The sequence below is a fragment of the Citrus sinensis genome, chromosome 4, assembly GCF_022201045.2.
Source record: "Citrus sinensis cultivar Valencia sweet orange chromosome 4, DVS_A1.0, whole genome shotgun sequence".
Lineage (NCBI taxonomy): Eukaryota > Viridiplantae > Streptophyta > Magnoliopsida > Sapindales > Rutaceae > Citrus > Citrus sinensis.
The window spans coordinates 28,612,279-28,638,390 of NC_068559.1; the positions used below are offsets into that span (position 1 = coordinate 28,612,279).

General features: G+C 34.7%; 4 protein-coding genes across 5 annotated transcripts; 2 read left to right on the plus strand and 2 right to left on the minus strand.

Annotated features, from left to right (window-relative positions):
- Positions 1–8,221: 8,221 nt before the first annotated feature.
- On the minus strand, positions 8,222–11,494 carry LOC107177606 (transcription factor bHLH137-like). The gene is made up of 7 exons (XM_015531663.3): positions 11,096–11,494; positions 10,855–11,010; positions 10,709–10,774; positions 9,455–9,523; positions 9,285–9,371; positions 9,036–9,154; positions 8,222–8,346 (listed from the first exon to the last, which is right to left on the minus strand). Exons 1-7 carry the CDS (start codon positions 11,390–11,392, stop codon positions 8,307–8,309), a joined length of 834 nt encoding a protein of 277 aa, XP_015387149.2. The 5' UTR covers positions 11,393–11,494; the 3' UTR covers positions 8,222–8,306.
- Positions 11,495–16,190: 4,696 nt separating this feature from the next.
- Positions 16,191–19,660, plus strand: LOC102613389 (uncharacterized). Its single transcript, XM_015531662.1, is given in 7 exon segments — positions 16,191–16,325; positions 16,409–16,516; positions 16,604–16,651; positions 16,806–16,872; positions 16,978–17,209; positions 19,274–19,382; positions 19,463–19,660. Coding segments are annotated over 7 exon segments (897 nt in total).
- A 1,059-nt stretch (positions 19,661–20,719) lies between these two features.
- On the minus strand, positions 20,720–22,231 carry LOC102613095 (GDSL esterase/lipase At5g03980-like). Its single transcript, XM_025101567.2, is given in 6 exon segments — positions 20,720–20,943; positions 21,056–21,314; positions 21,403–21,548; positions 21,655–21,876; positions 22,049–22,159; positions 22,162–22,231. Coding segments are annotated over 6 exon segments (1,032 nt in total).
- Positions 22,232–23,805: 1,574 nt separating this feature from the next.
- Positions 23,806–25,873, plus strand: LOC102628749 (acyl carrier protein 1, chloroplastic). Of its 2 annotated transcripts, none has more exons than XM_025100576.2 (4): positions 23,806–24,043; positions 25,057–25,155; positions 25,284–25,386; positions 25,506–25,873. In XM_025100576.2, the coding sequence occupies exons 1-4, from the start codon at positions 23,972–23,974 to the stop codon at positions 25,595–25,597; spliced, it is 366 nt and encodes a 121-aa protein (XP_024956344.1). In that variant the 5' UTR covers positions 23,806–23,971; the 3' UTR covers positions 25,598–25,873. The 2 variants fall into 2 exon arrangements, with proteins under 2 accessions (XP_024956344.1, XP_006483012.1); XM_006482949.4 differs by having other exon boundaries at positions 23,818–24,043; positions 25,284–25,406.
- Positions 25,874–26,112: the final 239 nt, after the last annotated feature.

Sequence of the window (26,112 nt, forward strand, 5' to 3'; positions counted from 1 at the left end):
AAGCCACATTGATTTCTTTACTGCACAATCCTTTGTACCACATCGTTAATTAAATTGATATCTCAACTGTCCAATCAATTTAATAACATCTTATTCCTTGATCCTTACTGGTTTTCTCTAATGATCATTTTCAACATACTAAATATGTTGACACACTCTGGCCAGAGAATTCTATGATCAAGTGCCGAAAACCCATCAAGAGATGTGTTGTACAAATTCTATATTGTTAATCCATAACTCCAATACTCATAATTGCTCCCACCAAGATACCGGGTAATCTTGACCACAAGAATGTGTCGTGCCCATTGGTAACTCAAATGGAATAACAATTACAATCATGAAATCATAATTAACTCAAGATTAAGATTACAGTAAAATCAACGCCTATGAGATTTAATAAGTCTGACAGTTATTACAAAGTTAATTAAATCTCATATGTGATCCTGTTCAATGTAGTCGTACTACATTAATAAATTCATACATGATTAAGACAAATCATTCAATGAATTTATTACAGTCTATACCTAAATAAAGTGCTCAACTTTATTTATCAACTGCGAACTAAATTTATTTAATCATAAGATAATTTGTATTTATGTCTTCTGTGAATCCACATGGTGATCACATAAATACATATAATATGATTAAATGGACTTTAATACAAATATTAATGCAATTAAGATATTTGAATAAAATACCTCATTTATTTTATTAATCAGAAAAATTTTTTATTACAATTAAATAAACACATATGCTTTTAAAGAGCATATTTTCCCAACAATCTCCCACTAGCTCTCAAAGCATATTTGGCATCTCACGCATGCCCATGGAATCTAAGTGCAAGTTAAAAGGTTTCCCAGGTATGGCCTTAGTAAAAGGATCTGCCAAGTTTTGCTGTGACGCAATCTGAGTAACCTCCACATCACCTCTCTGCACTATATCCCTTATAAGATGATACTTCCTCTCAATATGTTTTTGTTTCTTGTGGTTCCTTGGTTCCTTAGATTGAGCTACCGCACCACTATTATCGCAAAATAGTTTCAGGGGTGCAGTTACAGCAGGTACCACCTCAAGATCTTGTAGGAACTTGCGGAGCCATACAGCTTCTTTTGCAGCTTCGGATGCAGCCACATATTCAGCTTCAGTTGTGGAGTCTGCGATACAAGATTGTTTCACACTCCTCCAACTAATAGCTCCACTTCCCAATGTAAACACATAGCCGGAAGTTGATTTTCTGGAATCCTTATCTAACATAAAGTCAGAATCAGTATAACCCACTGGAATGAGTTCATCACCAGAATACATAAGCATATAATTTTTAGTTCTTTTCAGATACTTCATTATATGCTTGACCGCAGTCCAGTGTTCAGGTCCAGGATTAGATTGATATCTACTAACCATCCCTACCGCAAAACAGATATCTGGCCTAGTGCAAAGCATGGCATACATAAGACTTCCCACAGCTTCTGCATAGGGAACTTGTCTCATTCTCTCTATCTCTTCAGATGTTTTAGGTGATTGATCCTTAGAGAATGTAATTCCATGTCTGAATGGTAATAAACCAGTCTTGGAATTTTCCATGCTAAATCTAGCCAATATCTTATCGATATAGACCCCTTGAGACAAGGCTAAAGTTTTATTCTTCCGGTCTCGTAATAATTTGATACCAAGAATATAACTTGCCTCTCCCAGGTCTTTCATATCAAATTGTTTTGCTAACCAACTCTTTATTGTAGTCAATATTCCTATATCGTTTCCAATTAGGAGAATATCGTCTACATAAAGAATTAGGAAGGCTACAGATTTTTCTTGAATTTTCTTGTACACACATGGTTCATCAATGTTCTGAATGAATCCAAGCGATTTTATCGCTTGATCAAATCTGATGTTCCATGACCCGGATGCTTGCTTCAATCCATAAATGGATCTCTGCAACTTACATACCATGTGTTCTTGGCTTCTTTGTATAAATCCATCTGGTTGCTGCATGTAGATGTTTTCTTCAAGATGCCCGTTGAGAAAGGCAGTCTTGACATCCATTTGCCAAATTTCATAATCTAGCACTGCAACAATGGAGAGCAGAATCCTGATGGATTTAAGCATAGCAACCGGAGAAAAAGTTTCCTCATAATCGATTCCCTCTTTCTGAGTAAACCCTTTGGCTACTAATCTTGCTTTAAATGTTTCCACCCTTCCGTCTACTCCTCTTTTTCTCTTGTAGATTCACTTGCATCCTATAGGTTTTACCACATTTGGTGCCTCTACAAGTTTCAGACTTTATTGGAATACATAGATTCCATTTCTTGATTCATGGCCTTTTTCCAAAATTCAACATCTCTATCTATTAGAGCTTCGTTGTAACTAGTGGGATCTTGTACATGTTCATCTGAGATAGCCGTATAGGTTTCTCCCAAAAGCATGTATCTCGCAGGTAACCTAGTTACCCTCCCACTACGACGAGGTTCTAAAAGTGATTGTTGTTCAGGGTTAATCCTGTGTTGATCATCTGGTTGTTACTGTTCTTCCTGTTCTGTAACAGGCATTGAAAGCTGAGCATCAACCTGATCACCTGACAGTTCTTCAAGTATTACCTTACTCATAGGTTTGAAGTTATTCATATAGTCTTCCTCAAGGGAAGTGAAATGTGTGCTCATGATCACTTTCCTATCTTGAGGACTATAAAATAAACCTCCCCTTGTTCCTTTGGGATACCCCACAAACATATAAACCTCAGAACGTGAATCCATTTTGTCTGCCTTTGGTTTCAGCACATGTGCTGGTGATCCCCAAATACGGACATGTCGTAAACTTGGTTTGCGACCTGACCATAATTCTATTGGGGTTTTAGGCACTGACTTAGATGGAACTAAGTTCAAAAGGTAAACTGCAGTTTCCAGTGCTAGTCCCCAAAAAGAGATTGGTAATGACGAATAACTAAGCATAGATCTCATCATATCCAAAAGAGTTCTATTTCTTCTTTCAGCTACCCCATTTTGTTGTGGTGTTCCCGGGGCAGTCAATTGAGATATAATCCCATTTTCAACCAGATACTCTTTGAAATCTCCTGAGAGAAATTCACCACCTCGATCAGATCGAAGTTTCTTTATGTTCTTATCTAATTGCTTTTTTGTCTCAGCCCTATACTCTTTGAATTTCTCAAGAGCTTCAGACTTATGACGCATCAGATAAACATAACCGTATCTTGAGTAATCATCAGTAAAAGTGATGAAATACTTATAACTTCCTCGAGCTTGTACATTGATTGGTCCACATACATCTGTATGTACCAATTCAAGTGGTACTGTTGCACGTACTCCTTTGGCCGAGAATGGCCTTTTGGTCATTTTCCCTTCTAAACAGGATTCACAGAGTGGCAATGATTCATTTTCTAATGAACCCAAGAGCCCATCTTTGATCATTCTCTGTATCTTATTTTGGTTTATATGACCCAAGCGTAAATGCCAGAGGTAACATTGGTTGGAAGAAATATTTTTTTTCTTAGATAAATGTGTATGCTCATCATTATTTATCACTGTGTCATGCATAGAATGGATCATTGGACTTAAATGATATAAATTATCTTCCAATGTACCAGAACAAATAAGTCTCTTATTATGAAAAATAGAAACAGAGGATCCAAAATTTACAGTGTACCCTTGCTTTAACAAACAAGCTACTGAAATTAAATTCCTCTTAATGTCTGGAACATAAAGACAATTATTCAAAACTAAAGTCTCATTATTAAAAGATAATAAAACAGATCCAGTCTTTACTGCTGACACGAACTGTCCTGTCCCTAACTGCAGCTTGACGCTTCCTTCACTTATTTTCCTGGTTTCCTGAAACCAATAAAGTGAATTACAAATATGATTAGTTGCTCCTGAATCCAACACCCAAGTGTCAATAGGATTCTGAACTAAACAGGCCTCAATTACAAAAAGATTTCCCATACCTGATTTCACAATCTTAGGGCAATCCTTTTTCCAGTGACCTTTCTGTCCACACTTGAAGCATTTGCCTTTCGGCTTGCCATCTTGCTTGGTAGACGGTCTCTTTTTCCCAGCTTTCTTCTTACCTTTGCCTTTCGGTTTAGGCCCAGAAGATGAACCTTTTTCAGTAATATTTATGCTTCCTAGAGATTTCTCAGCACGATAAATCTCTTCAGCAGAATGGAGTTCGTTCATCAATTCAGTTAAGGTCATGTTTCTTTTGTTCATGTTATAATTGACCTTAAACTCCTTGAATGTTTCTGGCAGAGATTCTAGCACCATGTCAATCTTTGAGTTATCATCGATTTGTGCTCCCTGAATCTCAGCCTCATTCAAATAGTCCATCATTTTGAGGACATGATCACGAACTCTTGTGCCCTTCCCCATTTTACTGTTCATAATTCCTTTCAGCGCTGCTTGTCTCGCAGAGCGAGTACTCTGCCCGAACATCTGTTGGAGACTATCCATTATTTCAGTGGCAGTCTCCAAGTTCTGATGTTTGGTCTGCAGAATATTAGAAATCGAGGCTAGAATGTAGCACTTTGCCATTTCATTGGCCTTTTGCCATTTCTCATAAAGCCTCCTCTGATTTCTATGAGCATCATCCGCTGGAACTGGGGGGCATGGCTGGGTTAAGACATATTTATAATTTTCAGCAGTTAAGACAATGAATAGATTTCTTTTCCAATCTATGTAGTTTTCTCCAGTGAGTTTGTTTTGACTCAGAATAATAGTAAGTGGGCTTAGGGAAGACATTTTTTGAAAAATAAAACATCCATGCATAAATAATTTGAAATAATATTCACAATAAATGACAAAAATGCATAAAACCATAAATGCATTTTAATTTATTGTAACGATAATCTAGTTCCGCTTTGACAAGCTATCCGGTGGGGAAGTCATGTCTATACTTACTAGACCCAATTACCCATTAGATTATTTACTTTCATGTAGAGACATGATAAATAATTATCGTTATCTTTTTGGGCCTAAATTTGTTAACAGAGCTTCGTTGGGAAGGTTAATAACAAATTTCAGTTGAGTGTATAACCACTGTTTCAATCTACGTATTTTTCATATCAATAGTCACCGTTGGGGTGAACAATCGATTGAAAAATATTTCAATTTTATCTTTGAAGAAGTTCATCAAATAAAATATCTAATATATATACCCTCCGAAGGGAGCATCACCGTATCATGAAGTCGAGGTATATATATAATTTTATTATTGAACTAACAATGGAACCCGTGGGAAAATTATCTTGAATTTTCCCTCTCCCACTCAATATTTTAAAATTGGTTTTTCCTTTTTAAAACATACATATTGTTAATTGCATGCTTCCTATAATATTATCTAGATGATATCAAATATTATTAAGCATGTACAAATTTCAAACAATATAATGAGATTCATTATTAATGAATGACATGTAACATTATGCATAGAGTTGGCACTACCTATTCTATATGACATGTTATCATGGCATGTTATCATCCAAAACATAACATATAGAAAAACAATTAAATAATCTTAATTCATGGCTTTCCTAATAATGAAAAATACATTAACTCTAAGCCTAATCTTCATTGGGCTTCTTGTCAATATCCATCTTCCATAATCTTGTTTTTGTTAATGGACTAGGGGAAATTGGGCTTTTTAATTTATAATTGGTCCAATTTTTAATTTTAAAAAGAAATAAATAAATAGATATTTTTATTATTTTTTATTATTAAAATAAAACTTTTGGACCAAAAATAAATTTAATGTATTTAATTTTGTCTATGCATTTTTAATCCATTAAGCCCAATTGAAATTGGGCCTAAAACTAGGATTAATTAAGCCCAAAACTATGTTTGGACTTAAATGCAAAAAATTAAAATTTTCTGCCCACAAGAAACAAATATGAAACTATAGGGACCTCCATGGTAAAAACCATGGAACCCTAAAATCACATTTTTCTTTTCCTCTTCTTCCCCAGCCGCCACCAGCAGAAACGGCCACTGTTCAGGCCAATCTCACCGGACAGCCGCTATCAACGTCGAGTTTGTCGTCGCCGATACGCCAGAAACAAACTAACCCTGCGCGCGCTGCTTGCTGGAACGCACGCTGCTTTTGCGCACGCTGCTGCTGCGTGTGCAGTGCGCGCTGCTTGCTGCGTGAAGCGCGCGCTGCTGGCAGCGTGCTGCAGCTGCCAGCCACTGCGCACACAGCGCGCTTGCCGCGCGCATGCGGCAACTGCTGGGCGTGCAGCGCCTGCTGCTGCCCAGGCGAGCCGCGCGCGCTGCTGCCCACGTGGGCCGCGCGCGCTGCTGTTGCTCGTGGCTGCTAGCAGCATGCTTCTGAAATTTCCGGCCTCCGTTTCCTCTGATCTGACATCCATGATTATTTTCCGTTGATTTACAAATTTCCTAGGCCAATTTTTGGCTTACAAAAATTCTATAACAGAAAAAAAAAATCAAGAGGGAAACATGGTGATAATAAACCACCCCTCTTGTTACAGATCCAAACAAAAAATACAGTAGAACATCTAACCATGAATTAAGACAAACCATAAACATGCTTTATTCATATATTAAACAAATAATATATATCTGAATAAAATGTGCCACTCTAATACATAAATTTCAAGAATGATTTCATACAATATTCTTATATATTAATATGAGATTGCTCTGATACCAATTGTTGGGGAAAAATCAGGTTTTTAAAATTTTTATAAAACCTTTTAAGGACCGCTCTCATATAATATATAGGAATACGTAATTCAGAAATCGTACCTTGAAAATCTGAGTTGGCTTTTTCCGCTGAAGTGATTTAGGCTCCTAGATCACGATCCACCACCACCACTCCTGTTAGATCACGATCCGTCACCACCACGCTTGTTAGATCACGAACTGTCTCCAATGATCTTCCAGGTTATGACTCAGGTTCGATCTGCACTTGACGTGTGGGCGCCTTTATCACTACCAAAGCAACTAGCACGAGAAAATTTTTCTCTCAACAATGGAGAGAAAAATCTGTTTCTCTGATCTGTATAAAAAGTGGCTTCTCTTCTTTTCTTTAGGGAAAAATAAGCCTTATATATCTCTCTTTAGTGAAAACCCTAGGCTCCAAATAATGCCCTAAATAAAACTCACGTTTATTTACTTTTTCAATAGGGGACCTACCTTGTAAAATAACATAAGGCCCCTTATACAAAAGCTAATTAAATGGAGCCTCCCACTAAATGATATATTTAGGCTTTTGACCCAAATCGCTAGTTATCTTACTTATTAGTCCAGTAGTGGTGCAGTCAATTAAATGAGCTAACCCATGGATCATTTGGGAACATACAATAGTGGCTACAATAATTAGGCCTGTAATTAAACTAGCCCAATTATTTAATTCCAAATCTACTCCACTAAAAGATTGGAACTGACTTCCATAATTGTATGCTCGAATAATAATTCGTCCCAAGCCACATTGATTTCTTTACTGCACAATCCTTTGTACCACATCGTTAATTAAATTGATATCTCAACTGTCCAATCAATTTAATAACATCTTATTCCTTGATCCTTACTGGTTTTCTCTAATGATCATTTTCAACATACTAAATATGTTGACACACTCTGGCCAGAGAATTCTATGATCAAGTGCCGAAAACCCATCAAGAGATGTGTTGTACAAATTCTATATTGTTAATCCATAACTCCAATACTCATAATTGCTCTCACCAAGATACCGAGTAATCTTGACCACAAGAATGTGTCGTGCCCATTGGTAACTCAAATGGAATAACAATTACAATCATGAAATCATAATTAACTCAAGATTAAGATTACAGTAAAATCAACGCCTATGAGATTTAATAAGTCTGACAGTTATTACAAAGTTAATTAAATCTCATATGTGATCCTGTTCAATGTAGTCGTACTACATTAATAAATTCATACATGATTAAGACAAATCATTCAATGAATTTATTACAGTCTATACCTAAATAAAGTGTCCAACTTTATTTATCAACTGCGAACTAAATTTATTTAATCATAAGATAATTTGTATTTATGTCTTCTGTGAATCCACATGGTGATCACATAAATACATATAATATGATTAAATGGACTTTAATACAAATATTAATGCAATTAAGATATTTGAATAAAATACCTCATTTATTTTATTAATCAGAAAAATTGTTTATTACAATTAAATAAACACATATGCTTTTAAAGAGCATATTTTCCCAACAAGTAGATGGTCGACGGCGAGAAGAGATGCGAGACGACCCTTCAAATATTTAATTATTACAAACGTAAGTAGCATTTATTTTTTCAGGCTCTCTCAAATGCTGACAATTGGACGTTACGTTCCCTGTAGAGAAACCACAAAATTCAATGGGAAACGTACACATGATTTGGTAGCTCACATCTTTAATTAGAGGTGGGCATGAGTTGGGTTAATCATACTTATAAAAAATTAATTTAAATTTATAAAATTAAGTTAATTTAACCAAATAAATGTATTCAACTCAAATTAATTTTATTTTTAAATCATCGAGTTGGGTTGATTAAAATTTAAAATTAAATATAAAAATTTATTTGATTCTTAAAATCAAATTTAAATAGTTAAAAATACATTAATTCTCCATCATAGCATTAACAGTTATCTATTGTACCTAACATATATAAATAAATAACATGATATAGTGTTCGAATGTCTATCAACTCATTTTTAGCGAAAATTTGAGTTTCGTTTTAAAATCATGAGTTTAAAAAAATTCAGCCGTGGTTAGGTTAACAAAGAGATATGAAAAGAGTCACTTTCATAAAAGAATAAAAATGATTCAAAATTAGATTTAGCCATGTAAGAGTTTTACAATTGACCGTCGGCATTAATTTTTTTTTTTATAATTTTTATTTCTCTTAGATTGGGTTGAGTTCATGTATTAATCTGATGAAAAGAATTCATCCAAATTTAATTGAATTCGATTGGGTTTGTCCACCCCTATTTTTAACTAAAAATTGAAACTTATTTAACATGCATGGCATGGGCTTGCTTACAGGTTTTGCATTCGCCAGTAGAGAGACTGGAAATTGACCAACTCACATAGGTCAGCATTAGCAAGTTCTTGAATCCGGCCGTCGTGATCATTGCCCCGTAACAAATTACCATTATTATCCTAGCAATCAAAATTATCAAGTGATTTTGGTTGTAATTGTTATATACTATTTAACCAAGTAATAATAATACTACCCTTCATGAATAGTAATGATAATAATTAAATAGGCGTTGTTAGAATGGTTAATTACCTCTTGATGGGCGAGTGGGCTTGTTGTGAAGTCCACTCCAGAGTCGCTGAACATGGGAGTTACTGAAGCAAGTTTTGCTGCAAGGAACTAAAGACAAGAAAAAAGAATCATAAGTGTTTGGTTGGTGATAATAAATACATAATAAATATGGTTAATTTAGAACTAATTACCTCGACTTGAGTTTGTAAAGTCCGGACATATTTGATTATTTCATCCAGTATTAGAGCCTTGCCGGTTATCTGTCATGTTATCGAAAACGTTAACATTATAATTTTCCTGTGAACATATAATATTCCAAACCTGGAATTAGACGATAATGTAAAATCTCTTGTCATTGTGGTGTGCGCCATGCCTTGTGAGACCTAAAAGTCAAAGTCTCAAAGATGGAGGTCTCCCGGGCATTTATGGCAATAAAATATATCATAGTTTGGCACCAAGTAGCTATAAATTGGGTCGGAATCTTAAAAATTAAAAAAAAAAATTGTGAAAGAAAGATAATGGATTTTTTCTCGTTTAGGTCACGACAAAAATTTACACTTAATTTCACACCAAAAAATAAGAAACTTCAGATGCTTTCAACAATTTACTAATTATAGTTAGACAAGATGATTTAATCTTAAGTTCGTTTTTTAAAGTATATATGTTGATTTTTTATCTCATATATATATATATGTTCTAATTCGAAATTTTAAAATACAAGAACGTCCGAAAAAATACATAAATCGTACGGTTTAAATTTTTAAAGTTTCACACTTTTAAAACTTTTTCAAATTTTTTTCACCGTTTAAGATTTCAGACCAAAGAATATATATATATAAGGTGGAGCATCACTTTATAACCACACGATTAAAGTTATAATAATTTTTTTACTATTTATTAGTTTGCATGTGTGGCTGAGATTCATACTCGAGTGTAGATCTGCTCCAACATAGTCATTTATATATATATATATCATCTTCTCACCAAACAGCAACAATTAGATATCCTTAATTCTATTCAAGTGGATGAAAATAGAGCCCCCATCCTCGACGAATTATATATATATATATATATATATATATATATATATATATATATATATATATAACATCCGAAAAAATACATAAATCGTGCGGTTTAAATATTTTAACTTTTAAATTTTTTAAGTTTTGCACTTTTAAAACTTTTTCAAAATTTTTTCACAATTTAAGATTTCAGACCAGAGAATTAATATATATATATATATATATATATATATATATATATATCTATATATATATATATATATATGGTAGAGTATCACTTTATAACCACACGATTAAAATTATAATAAAATTTTTATTATTTATTAATTTACGTGTGTAGCTGAGATTCATATTTCAGTGTAGACATGCTCCAACATAGCCATATATATATATATATATGGACCCAAAAAGGAGTGTCACCTTCTCACATCCTGGTACAAGTGATTGCAATAGCTTCATCCTTGCACTGATTTTTGCTCTTCTCACCTGCAAAGTAATTAATTCGAAAACAGATCGATAATGAAAAAACAGTTGAAAATTAAATTAAAGAGAATTGAGTAAATTACCCTCTCAGCTAGGCTGTGGCTGTCCGTGGCTTGCCCTCTCCTTGCTCGCACATGAACATAACCAGAAGGAGAAGCAGCTTCCTCAGCCAATTTTTTCTGTTTCTTGCAACGTGGCTTTTTCAGAACACCTATGTTGTACTTTCTCTCTTTCTCTTTCTACAAATCAATGAACAACTCATCATTGAAAATCCTCACATTGATTAATTAATTTATAGCACAAGGTTCTAGTAAAATTAATTACCTTTATATCCACAATGTTTCTCATATTCTTCTCCTCCATTGAAGTAACCATTTGTGAAACTTGATGCTCACCAGTAGCTACCTCAGTATTGTGATCAAGAAGGCCCCTGGTTTCATGAATTTGAGCATGTAAAGGAATCTCCTGAGAACATTCATTAGCAAGCATTGGAGCAAAATAGGTTTTGGTTCCAAAAGTGGTTCCTTCCACAGCATTGCTACGCATTTTGTTCGAGGCGGTTGGCACAAGAAAGGAATCAAACACAAAGGTCGGTTCCTGGTAAGGAGAAAAGGCTGCCATTTGATGAGTGATTGGAATTAAACGAAACAAGGACGGGCAAGACAATGAAATGATCACACAGACAGAGTGCAGGATCGATCGATACGATGGGGCGGCGAAGAGCTTGCCACTGCTAGAGTTGTATTTATGAGAAAGCAGTGATGTGACTGCTTCTGGCTTTGCATTTGAATGGAATATTTTTATTCAACGAAATTTGTAGTTTTGCTTTCTACAAGAAAAATGACATGCAACTCACTAGTCTTGAAAATTAGAAAATTGACCAAGAGAATTGTGAACCGTCACACTGAGCCTTTTTCTTTCTTTTTTTTATTTATTTATATATTTTCCTTTTGTACTGTGCATGTTACATAAGTTGCTTAATACATTGAAAATCAAGTTGGCTCTTGTTGATTAATGATTTGAAAATGGAAAAAAATGGGGCCACCTATGGAGTAGAGGGAAAGAATGAGAGAAGAAAACAAAATTTCAGTTAAAAATAAATTGAAAATAAAAGAGAAAATAGGGGGTCAAATAAAATTTAACACACAAAAACACAAAAATTGTGATACCTTGTAACTGTTGCAAGTAGGTGGATCCTGATTTCTATTACCCTATGAGTAATCTATTGGAAATTCCTAGTGTTGTAGTTTCTTTATTTTAAAATTATTTAAGGGCGCAAGATGCTGTTGGCAAAAAATCTGTTATGGGCTTCATCATGATTGTCTTGGTTTTACACCCTTGTTCTCTTTTGCCTTAACTTTGACTACTGACTAGGTATGTTTTATGTAACAAAAACCAAAAGAAAGAAAAAGAAAAAGAAAAAGAAAAAGCAAAAGCCCTATTATTCATCTTTAAAATGCGTGATTAATGAGATTAAACAGAAAATTTATTATTAAGAAAAGGACAATTAATTTACAAGTTAGCCTAAGGTTGTAGTTCATTGAAAAGTTTTGATATTTTTCTTTGAATTACTATGGTTCAAAATTCAAAATGATGATTGCTCAAAGTCCAAAAGGAAAATAGCTCGTGCCTTCAAACGGGAAAGAGTTTTTTTTTTTTTTTTTTTTTTATTAATTCCCGTTTTGGACTTTTGATTCATAAAGTCGAGCTATCGTCACAACAATGACATAAGTGCTTACTTGTCTCTACCCATACGGTTCCTATTAAAAAACAAATAATCAATACAAATATCGTTAATTTTAGTTTTTTGGATTTGGATCCCAGTGATGCCATTTCCCAGTTTCACCCAGTACAAAATCAAATTTCTCAACTTCATGAACTCAGATCAATGGTCCTAATTAAGCTATCTCACCTCGTACTTTTGTCTCTCGCCTAGCTAGTATATTCTAAGAACAAATATTATAAGATTGAGTTTTATAAATAATATAAAACTGAAGATCTTCAAAGACATACCAGTGTGTTTTCTGATTTAGTAATGCAGTTTAAGACGTGCATCCCTTTTACGGATATACGTGAATTGTACAAAGATCATTTTATGGACGAGTGATTTTTCATTATAATGATAGATCTAAGTTTTGTGAATTTCTTTTTCGTTGAGACTTCAAGGATTATTTCTGGTATTTAAACGTGCATCAAAATCTTTAGTGCGTGGGAAAATAAAATAAATAACCATTTTAGCACTAAAAGTTAAAGACTACTTTCTGCATCAGTCATACAAATATACAGCATAAAAGCATGTATTCAACACAAGTTAATTTGCCGCACCAAAAAATTATAAATTGAAAAAAAAAAAAGAGGTTCAATTTGTCACGTGGGATAATAATACAGCTGATTAAAAGGAAATTAACCAGCTAGTCAATGACTATCCTCTATCCATGCATTGTCTGGGGACCCTAGTGATGCATGCAGCATGCACCACGTTTTTATGCTCCTCTAAAGTCTAATGGGCTGGTGGAAATTTAAACAGTCACGTTGAAATTAGGTTTCGGCAAGCTTTGTGGTTCGCATGATTTAGTGTGTCAGCAATTTTTCCCCGGTTAGTTCCAACATTCGCTGGTCCATACAGCCGTTCCACCTTCTTGACTCATACTTTACGAAAATGATGAGCTCCATTTTCTTGATGATTCAATCAGAAATGGTCATCCATTAACTATGTCACTGTGCTTAAATCATCTCTTGTCAAAGAAAATTATAACCCCCTTAGGGATTGATGCGCTGTGACAGCACAATAGGCCCAGACACATACTAGATTCTTATTAAATCTATGTAAGAGATTTTACGTAAGAGATAATAAATTCGTTAAATCTATCACGGCTGAGTATTTTTCATATAATTTTAATTTGATAACTGTCTGAATTTGAATTTTGAGGAGGCAGAGGATTAACAAAATTAATTTAGATTTCGCCATTCCTTTACCCTGAAAAAAGTTCTTTAAATCAACCACTTGCCAATATATATAGGATTCCAAATAACAGTATGATCAAGTATATAAAAGGTGCTATCTCATTTTGTGTTTTAAATTGTGTAGCCTGAGTAAATAACACGTAGTTAAACAAACAATATTTAATAGATGTACATTGAAGAAATTTTATTCTAATAATAAGCAAAATAATTAATTCATTGATTATTCTATTCGTTTTAATCTAATAATCATAATTAGTTTCTTTAATTTATTATTATCTAAATACTTCCAACGGTTTTTCTATGTCAACTGGGGGAAACAATCTCGTTTCATTGTTGAGTTCATGACAGCAGGCTCATTTGACGGGCTGGTAGCAGTTGTCATTCATGGGTCAAATTAAAGTGAAAGCATTATATCAACTGTTTTTGAAATTAAGCACTGCATCATCTTCATTACTAAGACTTTCTCGCTACGAAGTCGATGAAAATATTGACCTTTGCTACAAAGTGGATGAAAATTTGTCCATATGACACTGACAGTAACTTGTCCTGGCAATTTTACAAGAATTATTGCTAAATAGACACTGAGAGACAACTTGGGTCAGTGAGGCCAGGCCAATTTTGACGGGAGTAGTGCTATTAACACCCCTTCGTTATCCTTATAGCACCCCGATCCTTACACAGTTACATTTAGAATCCTAATCTAATGTCCCTGTCTCTTTCAAACTCTTTAACATACCTGCGCATTATGTAGTTTGTTTTCTCAGCAAATTCTTTGAATACATCAACAAGTCATTTATTTAACTTTATGTTTGTAACTCCTCGTCAATCTTCATCTATGTTGTTCTGTTGAAATAATGTTTTCCCTCTCTTTCTTTAGAGATTCATTATTCACTCTTTTTTTTAAAACTTCGCATGTTGTAGCTTTTTGACATTCTATATTTTGTTCAAGATTAACAAGGAATTGTTTAGGATTTGTAAGAAATTGTTTTTTTTCTTATTATTGTCTTGTTATAAGTGAGTTTCAATTTTTGGTACTTTTGGTTTAAAGTTAGAGCTTATGTGAATTACCAATTGAAGCAACAAATAGTTGATTTGATCAGCTTTAAACATTTATTAGGACATGCAACCTAACTCTTTAGCTTATGATTGTTCTGGATATGATGTCTACCTTGTTGGACGTTGCATATGAGATCAAATCTTAAAGAAAACTCCCAAAGATTTCAACATTATTACCTCAGCGGAAGTGAAGCAGGTTATTTCTGTCTATATTTATGTAGCATTTGCATTTGCATTAAATTTCATTTTAACCAGTAATTTATTGTTCTCATTATAGACTTCTTGGGTTTAGGTGTGTTTTTGGGAATTTAGTTCACTCATGGTTTGAGCCCTTATTTAACTTGTTACAGTACTATGATATATGGACGGAAACAATGATGATTAAATATATAAGGTTTTTAGTCTGAGGGGCATGGATTTGGTGAATCTTCACCTTTATATGTAGTTAGCGTATGTCATGTGTCCCATGCTTGAGTTTGTAACTTAATATTGGATTCAACTATTTGCTAAACTATGGGACTTAAGAGACAAAACTGAAGTTTTTTAAATCCTCACTTTGGACTCGTGTTTCTTGCCTATGCAAACTGATCCCATCATGCCATTCATGATTGGTTTTTAAGTGTTGGATTTCCAATGGTTAATCAAAGTTTTAGTTGCAATGCTGTTTCATCTGGTTAAATATCCCTAAGTATCTGCGGACAAAAAATATTTTTCCTCAATGTCAAGTTTTTGGAAAGAGATTTCCTATTTGCCATCTGCACGTTGATGAAACCATCTTGGAGGTTTGTCTGCTTGTTACTTCTATCTCTATAAAATGCATCTCTATTTCTCAAGGATTATGAATCTTTTTTCTTTTCTCAATTTGTAAAATAGGTTTAAACTTTTAACAATTCTACTCTAAGACTGATGGGATGTTCGAGGATGGTTTCAAAAAGCCAACGGTAGGACTTCACAATTAATGGGTGACGTACTTGAATCTTTTTTTCAGAAGTTGTACTCTACTAATTGGATTTTTAAATGATTTGGTTTTATTACACATGCTATCACCACATTTTGAGGAATTGATGATTAACCATTGATGTGATTCATTTTTACATCTTTATAACTCCTTTTCGTGTTTGTACAGGTTGTTTTTTGATCCACGGGCAAAGTTGTGTATGACTATATTGGGGGAATAGAAGACACTAGAAAAGCTAAAGTGTGCTTTACTTTATGATGGTTTCCATTTGAGCTTATACTTTCAGACTTCTTAAAGTGTCAAGCAAGTATCATTTTGTTTAACTTGTGTCTGTAGGTACAGACCATAATGCCCGCAAAATTTTCTTTCGAGGAGGATTGTTGTGAGTATCTTTTTGCTAACTTCTATAGCTAATGGACTCTCACCTACTGTAGGCATATAATGCTTGTTTGCACTCAATTTACAGCTCACAAGTTATGTGGGGCTAGAGATGCTGCTCGATTAGGATTTCATTTATCTAGTGATATAGCTCTTTCCTTGAAACAGTTATCTCGCTCTGTGATGATTCTTGACAAGGTATCCAAAAGTCTGTCGTGAATCATATGATTCATTTATACTTTAATTTCATCCCTTTATTTTATTTATTTTTAATTTTATAGAGGAGAATCGTTATGGAGCTGAATCATATGCTAGCATTCGGGTCTGCAGAAGCTTCTTTCAGATTATTATGGAGATTCGGACTTCTAAAAATACTTATACCTGTGCAAGTTCGAAGGTTTGAAGTTTCTTATTTTGTGGTGGTATGATGTTGAATATATTATAGTGTCTTGGATAATTTAACTAGTTTGATTCAGGCATCTTACTTTGATTTGCAAGGACTCCAGAGATCCAACATGCTTCTGGTTCGCTCAAGCTACATTTGACTCATCTAATTCTGCCTATTATGTCATTATCTCTGCTCTCTCTCTCTCTGTGATGCTCTATACCCCATGGTAAATGTTCTACCTCCCTACCATTGACATATAATACAGTTACGCTTTTGGGTTTGATCCACAGAAGTTGTTTGCCAACCTCGATAGGCTTGTGACCCCTAAATGGCCATGTGACGAATGCATTTGGTAAGAACTTTAACACCTTTGACACTTCTGTTTTAGCTTTTTTTTTTTTAATGAATATTTTCTTTTTCCTGCCATTGGTACGGTATTATCTATAAGTTTTGCAGGATTTTGTGTCTTGGCTTTCCATAAAGCACTGGTTGATCAATCTCGAGATCCATTTGTTGTTTCGGCATTTGGCTACGCTGTTCACGGCCATGGGAATTTAGATGAAGCTGTAAAGTTTGGAAAAACAAACTCCCGACATGAACAGGGCTTCCCAGAAAATATTACTTGGAAAAAAATACCACCTAGTATAGCGGTGAAGATTAGGGTCATCAATCTAACAGCATCAGTCAGTACTACGTAATCCAAGATGGCATTGGCGAAAGAACGTTATGCTTCTCAGGTAATGACCACACTCCCAACGTGTGAACTCACAATTTATCAAGATCTCTTCACTCTGTAGGAAAGTGTGTTAAAGTTTAACATGCGATCGCTATTTTGTTTTACTGCATATGTTTATATCCCACCAGAAACTTCACGACGAGCACACGAGATATTTGAATGCATTAAATGGGACATGCATCGGTTGATAGTAGAAAGGAGCTTGGGGGCGGCTTGGCATACTTTAATTTGGAAGCATTGTTTATAACACTTTCCGGCATTCAAACCACATCCAAGGGGAAGTAATTAGTTTTGCGAAGGAGGGATCTTAACTTCTAATACTAAGGTACCCGATTCCCTTAAGCATATCAGTGAAGATCTGGTTGGTGATGCCATTTGACAGTTTTGTAACGGTTACTTTCGATTTCACTCTGTTGGATTCTGTACGTTTTGTACACGCATGGGGTTATCTTGAAAAAATGAAATTGCGTCAATTGCTTTTTTGGTGTTTTATTCTAAGTTCTAATATTTCTTATGTATTTTTCATTTTAAAATATTAAAGCGTGATTTGGGGTTTTTCTAAAGTTATTTTTAGATATATATCCTAAAATTAGTTGTTTCAGTTTGATTTGATTGTTTTATTCATTATGTAATTCAATTATGGGGGTTCGCTCAAATTCAATGAGAAATCAAATTTTATGAGGCCATAACATAAAACGTGTAAGTGTGGGGGCTCAATTACAAAACCCTTATCTTTCCCTCATTTTCCTGAATATTTTTACGATTTGACTATGGTAACCCACGAACCAAAGTGTAGCCCAAGCCCATTTCTCTTTTGTGATTTATACGCTACTTCGCTGCAGACTGAGACTGCGGTGTACGAAGAGGTAGGAACTCACCGCAAATCATCACAGCGATTTCAAATTTCATTATAGCTAAGCAAAGCAATTAGCAAAGAGCAGCACAGCCACCGCCAAAAGGGAAAAAAAATGATCGGAATAATATGGCGCGTACAAGGCCATTGGCTTGCAATCTTATGATGGGACGTGAGCGGATATATAGAATGAAGGGCGTGGTCTCCACTTTTCATCAAGTAACGAGGTGTGTGGCGAGTGATGGAAATGGGTTTATTGATATTTAAGGTGATCAGAAACTGGCCAAAAAATGCTCTGCAACATCAGCCAAGCTTGCAGGTAAGCCCTCCTTAGCTTACTCCAAATGATCTTTTAATACGTGTATGTTGTTACTCATATAAAATTAGGATTCTTTTATCGATTACATTCTATTTTATTAATAATCAGTTAAAATCTGTCCTTGCCCCTTAGACGTAGCATGGCTGGCCGTAAGTGCCCAGGTTTTTCATCCCATCCAAACTTGTAAAGAAAAAACAATAATAAAGTCTAGCCTCAAGGGATAGCTTAGGGTTGGCCCTTGCCTTGCAAGAGAACAAGGATCAACGATTACTTTGCGGGCGGAATTTATTTAATCCATTTTTGTGCCTGTGATGACGGAGAGATAAGAGTGTGTGAAATATAAAGTAAAGATTTATTTAATTTATTACAATTAAAAATTAAAAATCTCTTATTAGGATAGAATCATAGTCCAATTTAATGATAATTCAACATGAATGCAAGTTTTGAATAAAAAGTTGAAAGTGATATATTCTGTTATTGACAAGTTCTCTTTTTGGTTAGCTAATGTAAAAGGGGACATTCATCCTAGTCCAAATTTTGCACTTATATGTTATTGTCATTCAATCCTAGGCCATTCGTCATGTTAGTTATTGTCATACAAGGACGGACACATTACATTATCTAAATTTCAGTGTCAGATATCCTTGATTTCCTCAAAGCTCTGGTTGACCAGACCCGAGAGATCCAACACCGTTGGCTGTTGCTGCATTTGGCCTTGCTGTTCACAGTGGTGCGTCTTTGTTGGAAGCTGTTAAGATTGCGAAAAGAAACTTCCTAACCACATGATGAAAGCTGCCTTGAACTACTTCCTTTGGGAAATACATCATCAAATGGTGCGTTAATGTATCAGGTCATTGATCTTGCAACATCAGTCAATGATGCAACTACGCAAGATGATGGATGATTGTTATGTTTCCCGAGCAATGATCGAATTCTCTGAAGCAACATTCTCGGACTTGGTAAGGGCTTATCATTTTAACCAAACCTTTTCATCTTCTTGGAAGTTTTCAGTGTGTCGTGATTGTTTTTTAATCTTCAGGTTTTTATCCCACCTGAGACATTGCAACAAGTTTACGAGATATTTGAATGCATTCGAAGAGGCATGGAGAGTGGATTTGTAATTGATCAAGATAGAGAAATTGACTATGAACCACTGGCTCAGGGATGCTTGCAGGAAGTACGACATGTTTTTGGAAGGATTGTCTTTGATACCGTTTACCCTCCAAACAAAAACTAAAAGAAAAAAAAAATCCTTCTATATCATAATATTAGAGATCTACTAACCCGGTAATCTCATGTAGCTTATGAATGGCCTTTTTAAAAAAAAAAAAAAAATATTGGCTACGCACAAGATTACTACATTGCGTAGATACATTGTTATTATAACAAACATTACACTGATATTTACAATCAGATATACATAACTGAGACTTACATTATTACATTAAATTCTATAAAATACATGCCCATACGAAATAACTTTTACAAATAAGGAATGTCTCTGCTCCACTTGCATTTCATAAGAGATAAGAGTTTATAAATATTTAGCCTCCACAATGCTTTTGTGGGGGCTTGAACCGCTTGTGAGGGCAGTAGCCCAACCACTTCGTCCAAATGCCTAGTGGTGCTTATGAATGGCCTTTAGATTAAGATGATGGAGTTTTTTTTTAAGTGGCCCCGTGACATATTAGTTACTTCTAAACATGTTTGCAAGTTTTGAAACTATAATGGAATAAGACTTGGTAGTAGCCGTAAGTGTATTAATTTTTTTTTTCAATCTAATATAGTGTTGTTTGTCGCAAACAAGGTACTTTTCGAAAATCATAACTTAGGCTACAAGCATTTGTTTTCGGTGTATAATATACCGTTTCAATCCTTGCGACGAGATGAACAAAACCCAGAATGCTTAAGCTATTTTGCCCTGTAGTCAAGCCGAAAATTCCGTTTCTTTTCTAGTTGTTTTTCTAGTTTTAAGATTTTTCCTATTTTTCTTGATTCTTTTAGGTTTTTTATCTTTTTTTTTCTAAAACTCGAATTTGAGTGCTGTTTATTTTCCTTTTTTATTTTGATTAGGAGAATTTAATTATCATATTATATTTCCGATTTGCGTATTTTGGTAAATTTGTAATATTTATGTTTGTTATACACGAGACTCAAAATCCTAATTTTATTTATTCAGACTTTCAATAAAAATTTATTATTATTCATAAATCTAGTTTCTTCTATCAATAAACTCAATAACGCTTTCCTTTCATAGAATCTTTAGAACTTGTTTATAACTTAAAATGATCAATTTCTACTGTGTACATCGAATTCTCGATAGAATATCATTAATTAGGAACTCCGACATATGGCGGTTACCATTCTGTGTCAGATGAGTGCCATCCCAGCTTATGTGTTGTTCTGGATTAGGACAAACAGGCACGCCTGGTGCTCCACAAACCTTGGTCAAGTTCTTGTCAAAGTTGTATAACCCTCCTGTTCCGCAGCAAGCTTTAAGAGTCGATCTTGGCTCAAATCCTGCGCAAAGAGTTTGATATAAACTGTCAAGAGATCGACGGATATATATTTGACGAAAATTCTAGTTTGAATTTTGCGTTGAAGGGAGAAGGCTCGCCTAAAGATTCAGCACGGCGAAGAACTGATAGGAAGGCGGCATAGTAATCTGCATATATTATGTCAGCATGAGGAAATTTCGGCCGGAGCTTAGCTAGAGCTCCTTTAAGGTTATTGTTATGAGACATCTGAAACTCATTTAAATCTCTCAGACACCCTTTGTCATCATAAGCTTTTGGATCACTGTTTGGAAAAGCTGTCAAAACAATTGGAGAGCATCCTTCTGGTAAAGTTCCTGTGACAACTACTCGAATTGCACCGAGACGAATCACTTCCTTTTCGCATCAAAAAAAAAAAAAAAAAAACATGTGAGAAGAAAATCCTGATCTGATATTCCATAATCCGAACCGAAAATGCACGTACTCGAACAGCGTTAACAATGGCTCCGACAACGTCTGGGATATAAGTTTGAACTTCTTGGATAGATTTTCCTTGGAACAAAGCGTAACTGTAGTCATTGCCACCGGTCTCCAGTATGACAATAGACCTTCTAAGCTTTCTGGCACAGTCTATCAAAGAAGTGGAATGTACATTAATGAGTTAATTTGATTAATATTGTTGCAAAACATAACTGCTAAGTGCTTACGATGTCAGAAACAATAAACGAAAAACGACCTGTGTTTGACTGGCAAACTGATGAATTGAGATAAGTTTTGAACCAATTTAGCTGAACTTTTAGAGGAGCATTGTTCTTGGCCCATTTCATTGGAATATTCCTTGCCGCGAAGAACCAATCATCCAGTGCTGTACTTGCAGCTACAGCAAAGTTGGCGCCGTTATTAAACGAAGCGTTTTTGTCCAGATAAGGATTTAGAAGCGGAAGTTTAAGATCCATAGCTGCAAATTAAATGTTCACACAAGAAATATTTAGAATATATACATTTTAATAAAATGAATGAGACAATTACAATGAAAGCTAGCTAGGGTGGTGGCCTTTATTCTCTTATGCAAATTAGTTACAAGCACCAATCAATGTAATTGATCATAAGAAGGCCATCGGACCAGCGACCGGTTGGCTTGTCGTGGAAGTAAGTTTGACCGTAGGGAAGACGGGCAGCATAATATAAAACAGGATGGTCGCGAATTTGGTTACCGGTATCGGAGATTGAATCTCCGAACTGTATATTGCTTCAATTGGACATCTGGGTTCCGAGACCGATAATGCACGAGGAAGGAGGAAAACAGACGACATTTTTATTATTGTTGAAAGGGTGATGTTGATGTTGAATAAAGCAGCTGATGAAACCATTGTTGGTGAATGCATGCTTTTTATATTTTTTTATCTTTTTTCACGTACGTGCTTCAGTTTGCTTGGCTTTATAGTTAAATTAATTCTTAATGAAGATAGTATGTTAGGTTGTGTGCTTTGCTGCTGTTAATTTATTTATCTATTTATAGTATTGTATGGTTTTCCTTTTCCCTTTTTAACCCTACTTACTAGGAAATGAATAAAATTACATTCTCTCTCTACACCTAGCCAATGAGGTCATGCATGGCAAACTAAAAAAATATAGAAATACGCAGAAAAACCACTTACCTTCCAATTAGCTATAGGAAACTCGCTTTTTTCTTTCTTTTTTTTCTCTCTCTCTCTACCATGATGTGGTCCTGAGTGGGCTCCAACTATGGGAGGTACTTTTAAGCCCGTACCACAATCCAGACTAATCCCTACTAGCACCGGATCGGCCCGTAAAGGGTAAAGTGCTGGTAAAAGTAGTGACTCCATACGAGAGCGGAGCTTGAACCCCTGACATGTCTTAAGGAGTCAGAGTGCCGAACTATACACACCAACCAACTTTAGTTATAAGAAACTCGCTTTTTAACAATGAGTAACCTCTTTTTTTTTAGTGATTATTTTCTAAATTTAAAATATCATTAGCTTCTGTCAACACCAAAGTAGTAGTAAAATAAACCTAACTGGCAATTTTGCTTTTAATTATTATTATTATTATTATTCTCAGTTTTGTGTATTATAGTCTACCGAATTTTCTTTTCATTTATTTGCAATTTCAGCCGTTCGACCACATGTCCCATGTGCGAGCGAAGAAATAAAGTATTTTGACTGCGAAAATTACTAACATTATCATTGCGATCTGGTGGTTAGTAGGTTAACCAAAAAAAAAAAAAAGATTTATTGAATTTATTAGCTAGTATAGTAAAAAAAATTGTGAATTCAAATCTTAATCATATAATTCTAGAGATGTCTTATGTTATTAGATTCTCGAAATTTACATATCATTAGATTCTTGAAAACTAGTATAAATAAGAAGAGAAGAAATGAGTGGAAGACTTAAATTTAAATTTAAAATATGAAACTAAATTTTATGGTTTAATAATACCCGGCCACAATTATTTATTATGCTGTACCAATTTTTTTTTCCCCCTAAAGAAATGTTATTAAGTTTTTTATATTATTAAAATGATCTCAATGTACTTGAAGGTTATATGCAATATGCAATATGCAATATCTTATGGTAATCACGTTTACAAATTAATTCTAACCATTGAAATTACATAGCTGATATATAATTGGATTTTGGCTCAATGGGGCTGTAATCGAGAATAGCGAATTAAAGAAGCTACATTATAAAAGTTATAAGTTTGAGGGGGCCAATACATAAAATGGGCTAAATTTCAGTTGAAACCTAACGCAGTGTACTTTACATGTAAGCCAGATAAACTTGACCATGATTCACAGTGAATGTGTGGCAGCCTCTCACTCGTCAAGATTTTCATTTGTTCTGCTCTGCTTACAACAAGATTCCAAAGCCAACAATTCAAATAGTTAAGAGGACCTACGACAGCAAGTGGATAAAGCAAGCGAGTTTGCTGCATATGAACACCTAGACAGACAGCTACTTGTGTTTTCTGGTTCACAAACTACTTGCAATTTACACTTTCTCTGTTATCCATTATCTCTTCTTCTCTTCCAATGGCAACTTTCTCGGCTATTACTTCTGTTATATTTGCTCCTTCACTTGAGCCCTCATTCAGCAATAATGTGGTAATTAGCTCATTTACTTTGCATGTAATATTTGTACTTTCGCTTTGTGGGTATTGTTTGTTGGCTAGGATATTATTACTAGAGAAATTACATATACTTCTCTTGCTAGTGGGTTCTCTCTCTGATTTCATTTACTAAAGTTGGATTATTGATGTTGTTCATCACGACTGTTCGGATTTTGAGCCACCTGTATTTAGAAAATGTTTTAGCTGTATCTGAGGTTACATTATATGTGGAGCATTAATTCTGATTTCTGAAGGAGTTGAGAAAATTGGAAAATTAAGAGGTAATCTTAGGTTCTGGATGATAAGGTTTCAACTTATGCTATAATGACATAATTTTGTCCACAATTTGACATGTGGGGTATCAAATTACAGTACTCTGCAGTTCATATAAAAAAATAGTGATTGATCGATGACCGGCTATACCGTTAGCGAAGAGACGCGGAGTCAAATACTATATCAGATGAAAGTACTTATATATATTAAGAACCTGAATCGAATTGTATAATTAAAACTGTATGCAGGGATATAAATATTAGAACTCATTTTAGTCGTTAACTCAAGAATCTACGGAATTGAAGGCCTGCCCTCTTATGCTTTAATTATGTGCATTGCAAGATTCATACTTCAAAGTCTTCCATATAGGGCATGTTTTATGCATTGAAATCATTGTGTATAGCAAGCAGACATTGACTCCGACCATCTAATGTTTCATCTTCGGAGGAACCAAAATGAAATGTAGAAACTTGAAGACAGTTTGATTTTGTAGTTGAGGACAAAGTGATTATAAATGATGAAAATGTACATGATATCTGAAGGATGAAAAAAAAAAAAATTTATCAGTGCGTTTCCAAATTGAATTGCTAAGTGTAACCTGCCAGTCTAGTGGTGGAGTTCATTAGTTATATGAGAAATAAGTCTGTGTATCACTGTATAGACAACTTACTACAAATTTAATGATCTTTTTTTCCTTTTTCCTGGATACTAAATTGCTATAATGCTTTTGTGCAGATAGCTGAAAGGACATCCAATCTGAAGATGGCTATAGGTGGTTGGAGAAAGAACAGCTTTCCTTCTTTGAAAACGAATCGCTTCTGTGTCTCCTGCTCTGTACACAATTTCTCTCCTTTTACCTGCACTGTCTCCAATGTCTCCCATTCTTGATTAATTGAATATAGTAACACAATGAAGATACATTTATGTTTCTCTTGAACAATGCTTGTGTACATTTCTGGCAGGCCAAGCCCGAAACTGTGCAGAAAGTCTGTGAGATAGTGAGGAGGCAACTTGCATTGCCTGCTGAGACTGAGCTCACCTCAGAATCAAAATTCTCTGCCCTTGGTGCTGATTCACTTGATACAGTGCGTCTCACTTTACTGCTCAGTATTTGGTTAAATTTGATTTGACAATATAATCGTAATATGATGATAGAGCTGCTAAGCTAATTCTATAAAATGCAGGTGGAAATAGTGATGAGCTTAGAAGAAGAATTTGGGATTGGTGTAGAAGAGGAAAACTCCCAGAACATCACAACGGTCCAAGAGGCAGCTGATTTAATAGAGAAGCTTGTCGAAAAGAAGGCAGCTTAGTGAGAGCCTCAGTTGGCAAGAGGGTAGAGGTTTTCAACAACTGAGCTGAAATCTAGCTGAGCAGTTAGCCCATTTTGATTTTCATTTGTTTGATTGTTGAGACTCATTCATTGGTCTAAAATATGACTCCTGTTTTGGTTTTAGGATTGGATCGTTAATACGCATGCATTAACTTAAAACGTTTTTGTTTCAAAATGAGGGGATTCATCAATTGCACACGGTTGCTTTAATTTGGATTACATTACGTACGAGTTCTGAAAGTAATTTCATCCTTATTACCGTTTAGCGCGGACGCCATATGCGGTGTTAATTTAGCGCTGATAATTGCAGCTAATAATCATGTTACAAATTCACAATTTATAGAAGAGAATGTTGAAGTCCAAGAAATCGTCGCTGTTAAGTTAACAAGAGGAGACTTGGGAAGTCTAAGAGCTTGGCAGTAGCGATATGCTCACAAATATACGCACAAAGGTTTGCA

Bases quoted from the DNA above. Each gene is read 5' to 3' on its own strand.
- LOC107177606 (XM_015531663.3), bottom strand. From the start codon at position 11,392: ATGGCAGCCTTTTCTCCTTACCAGGAACCGACCTTTGTGTTTGATTCC. The intron at 10,775-10,854 runs GTAATTTACTCA...ATTACTTTGCAG, and splicing joins GCCACAGCCTAGCTGAGAGG to GTGAGAAGAGCAAAAATCAG. The intron at 9,155-9,284 runs GTAATTAACCAT...TTTGATTGCTAG, and splicing joins GCCCACTCGCCCATCAAGAG to GATAATAATGGTAATTTGTT.
- LOC102628749 (XM_006482949.4), top strand. From the start codon at position 23,972: ATGGCAACTTTCTCGGCTATTACTTCTGTTATATTTGCTCCTTCACTT. The intron at 25,156-25,283 runs GTACACAATTTC...CATTTCTGGCAG, and splicing joins GCTTCTGTGTCTCCTGCTCT to GCCAAGCCCGAAACTGTGCA. The intron at 25,407-25,505 runs GTGCGTCTCACT...TATAAAATGCAG, and splicing joins GTGCTGATTCACTTGATACA to GTGGAAATAGTGATGAGCTT.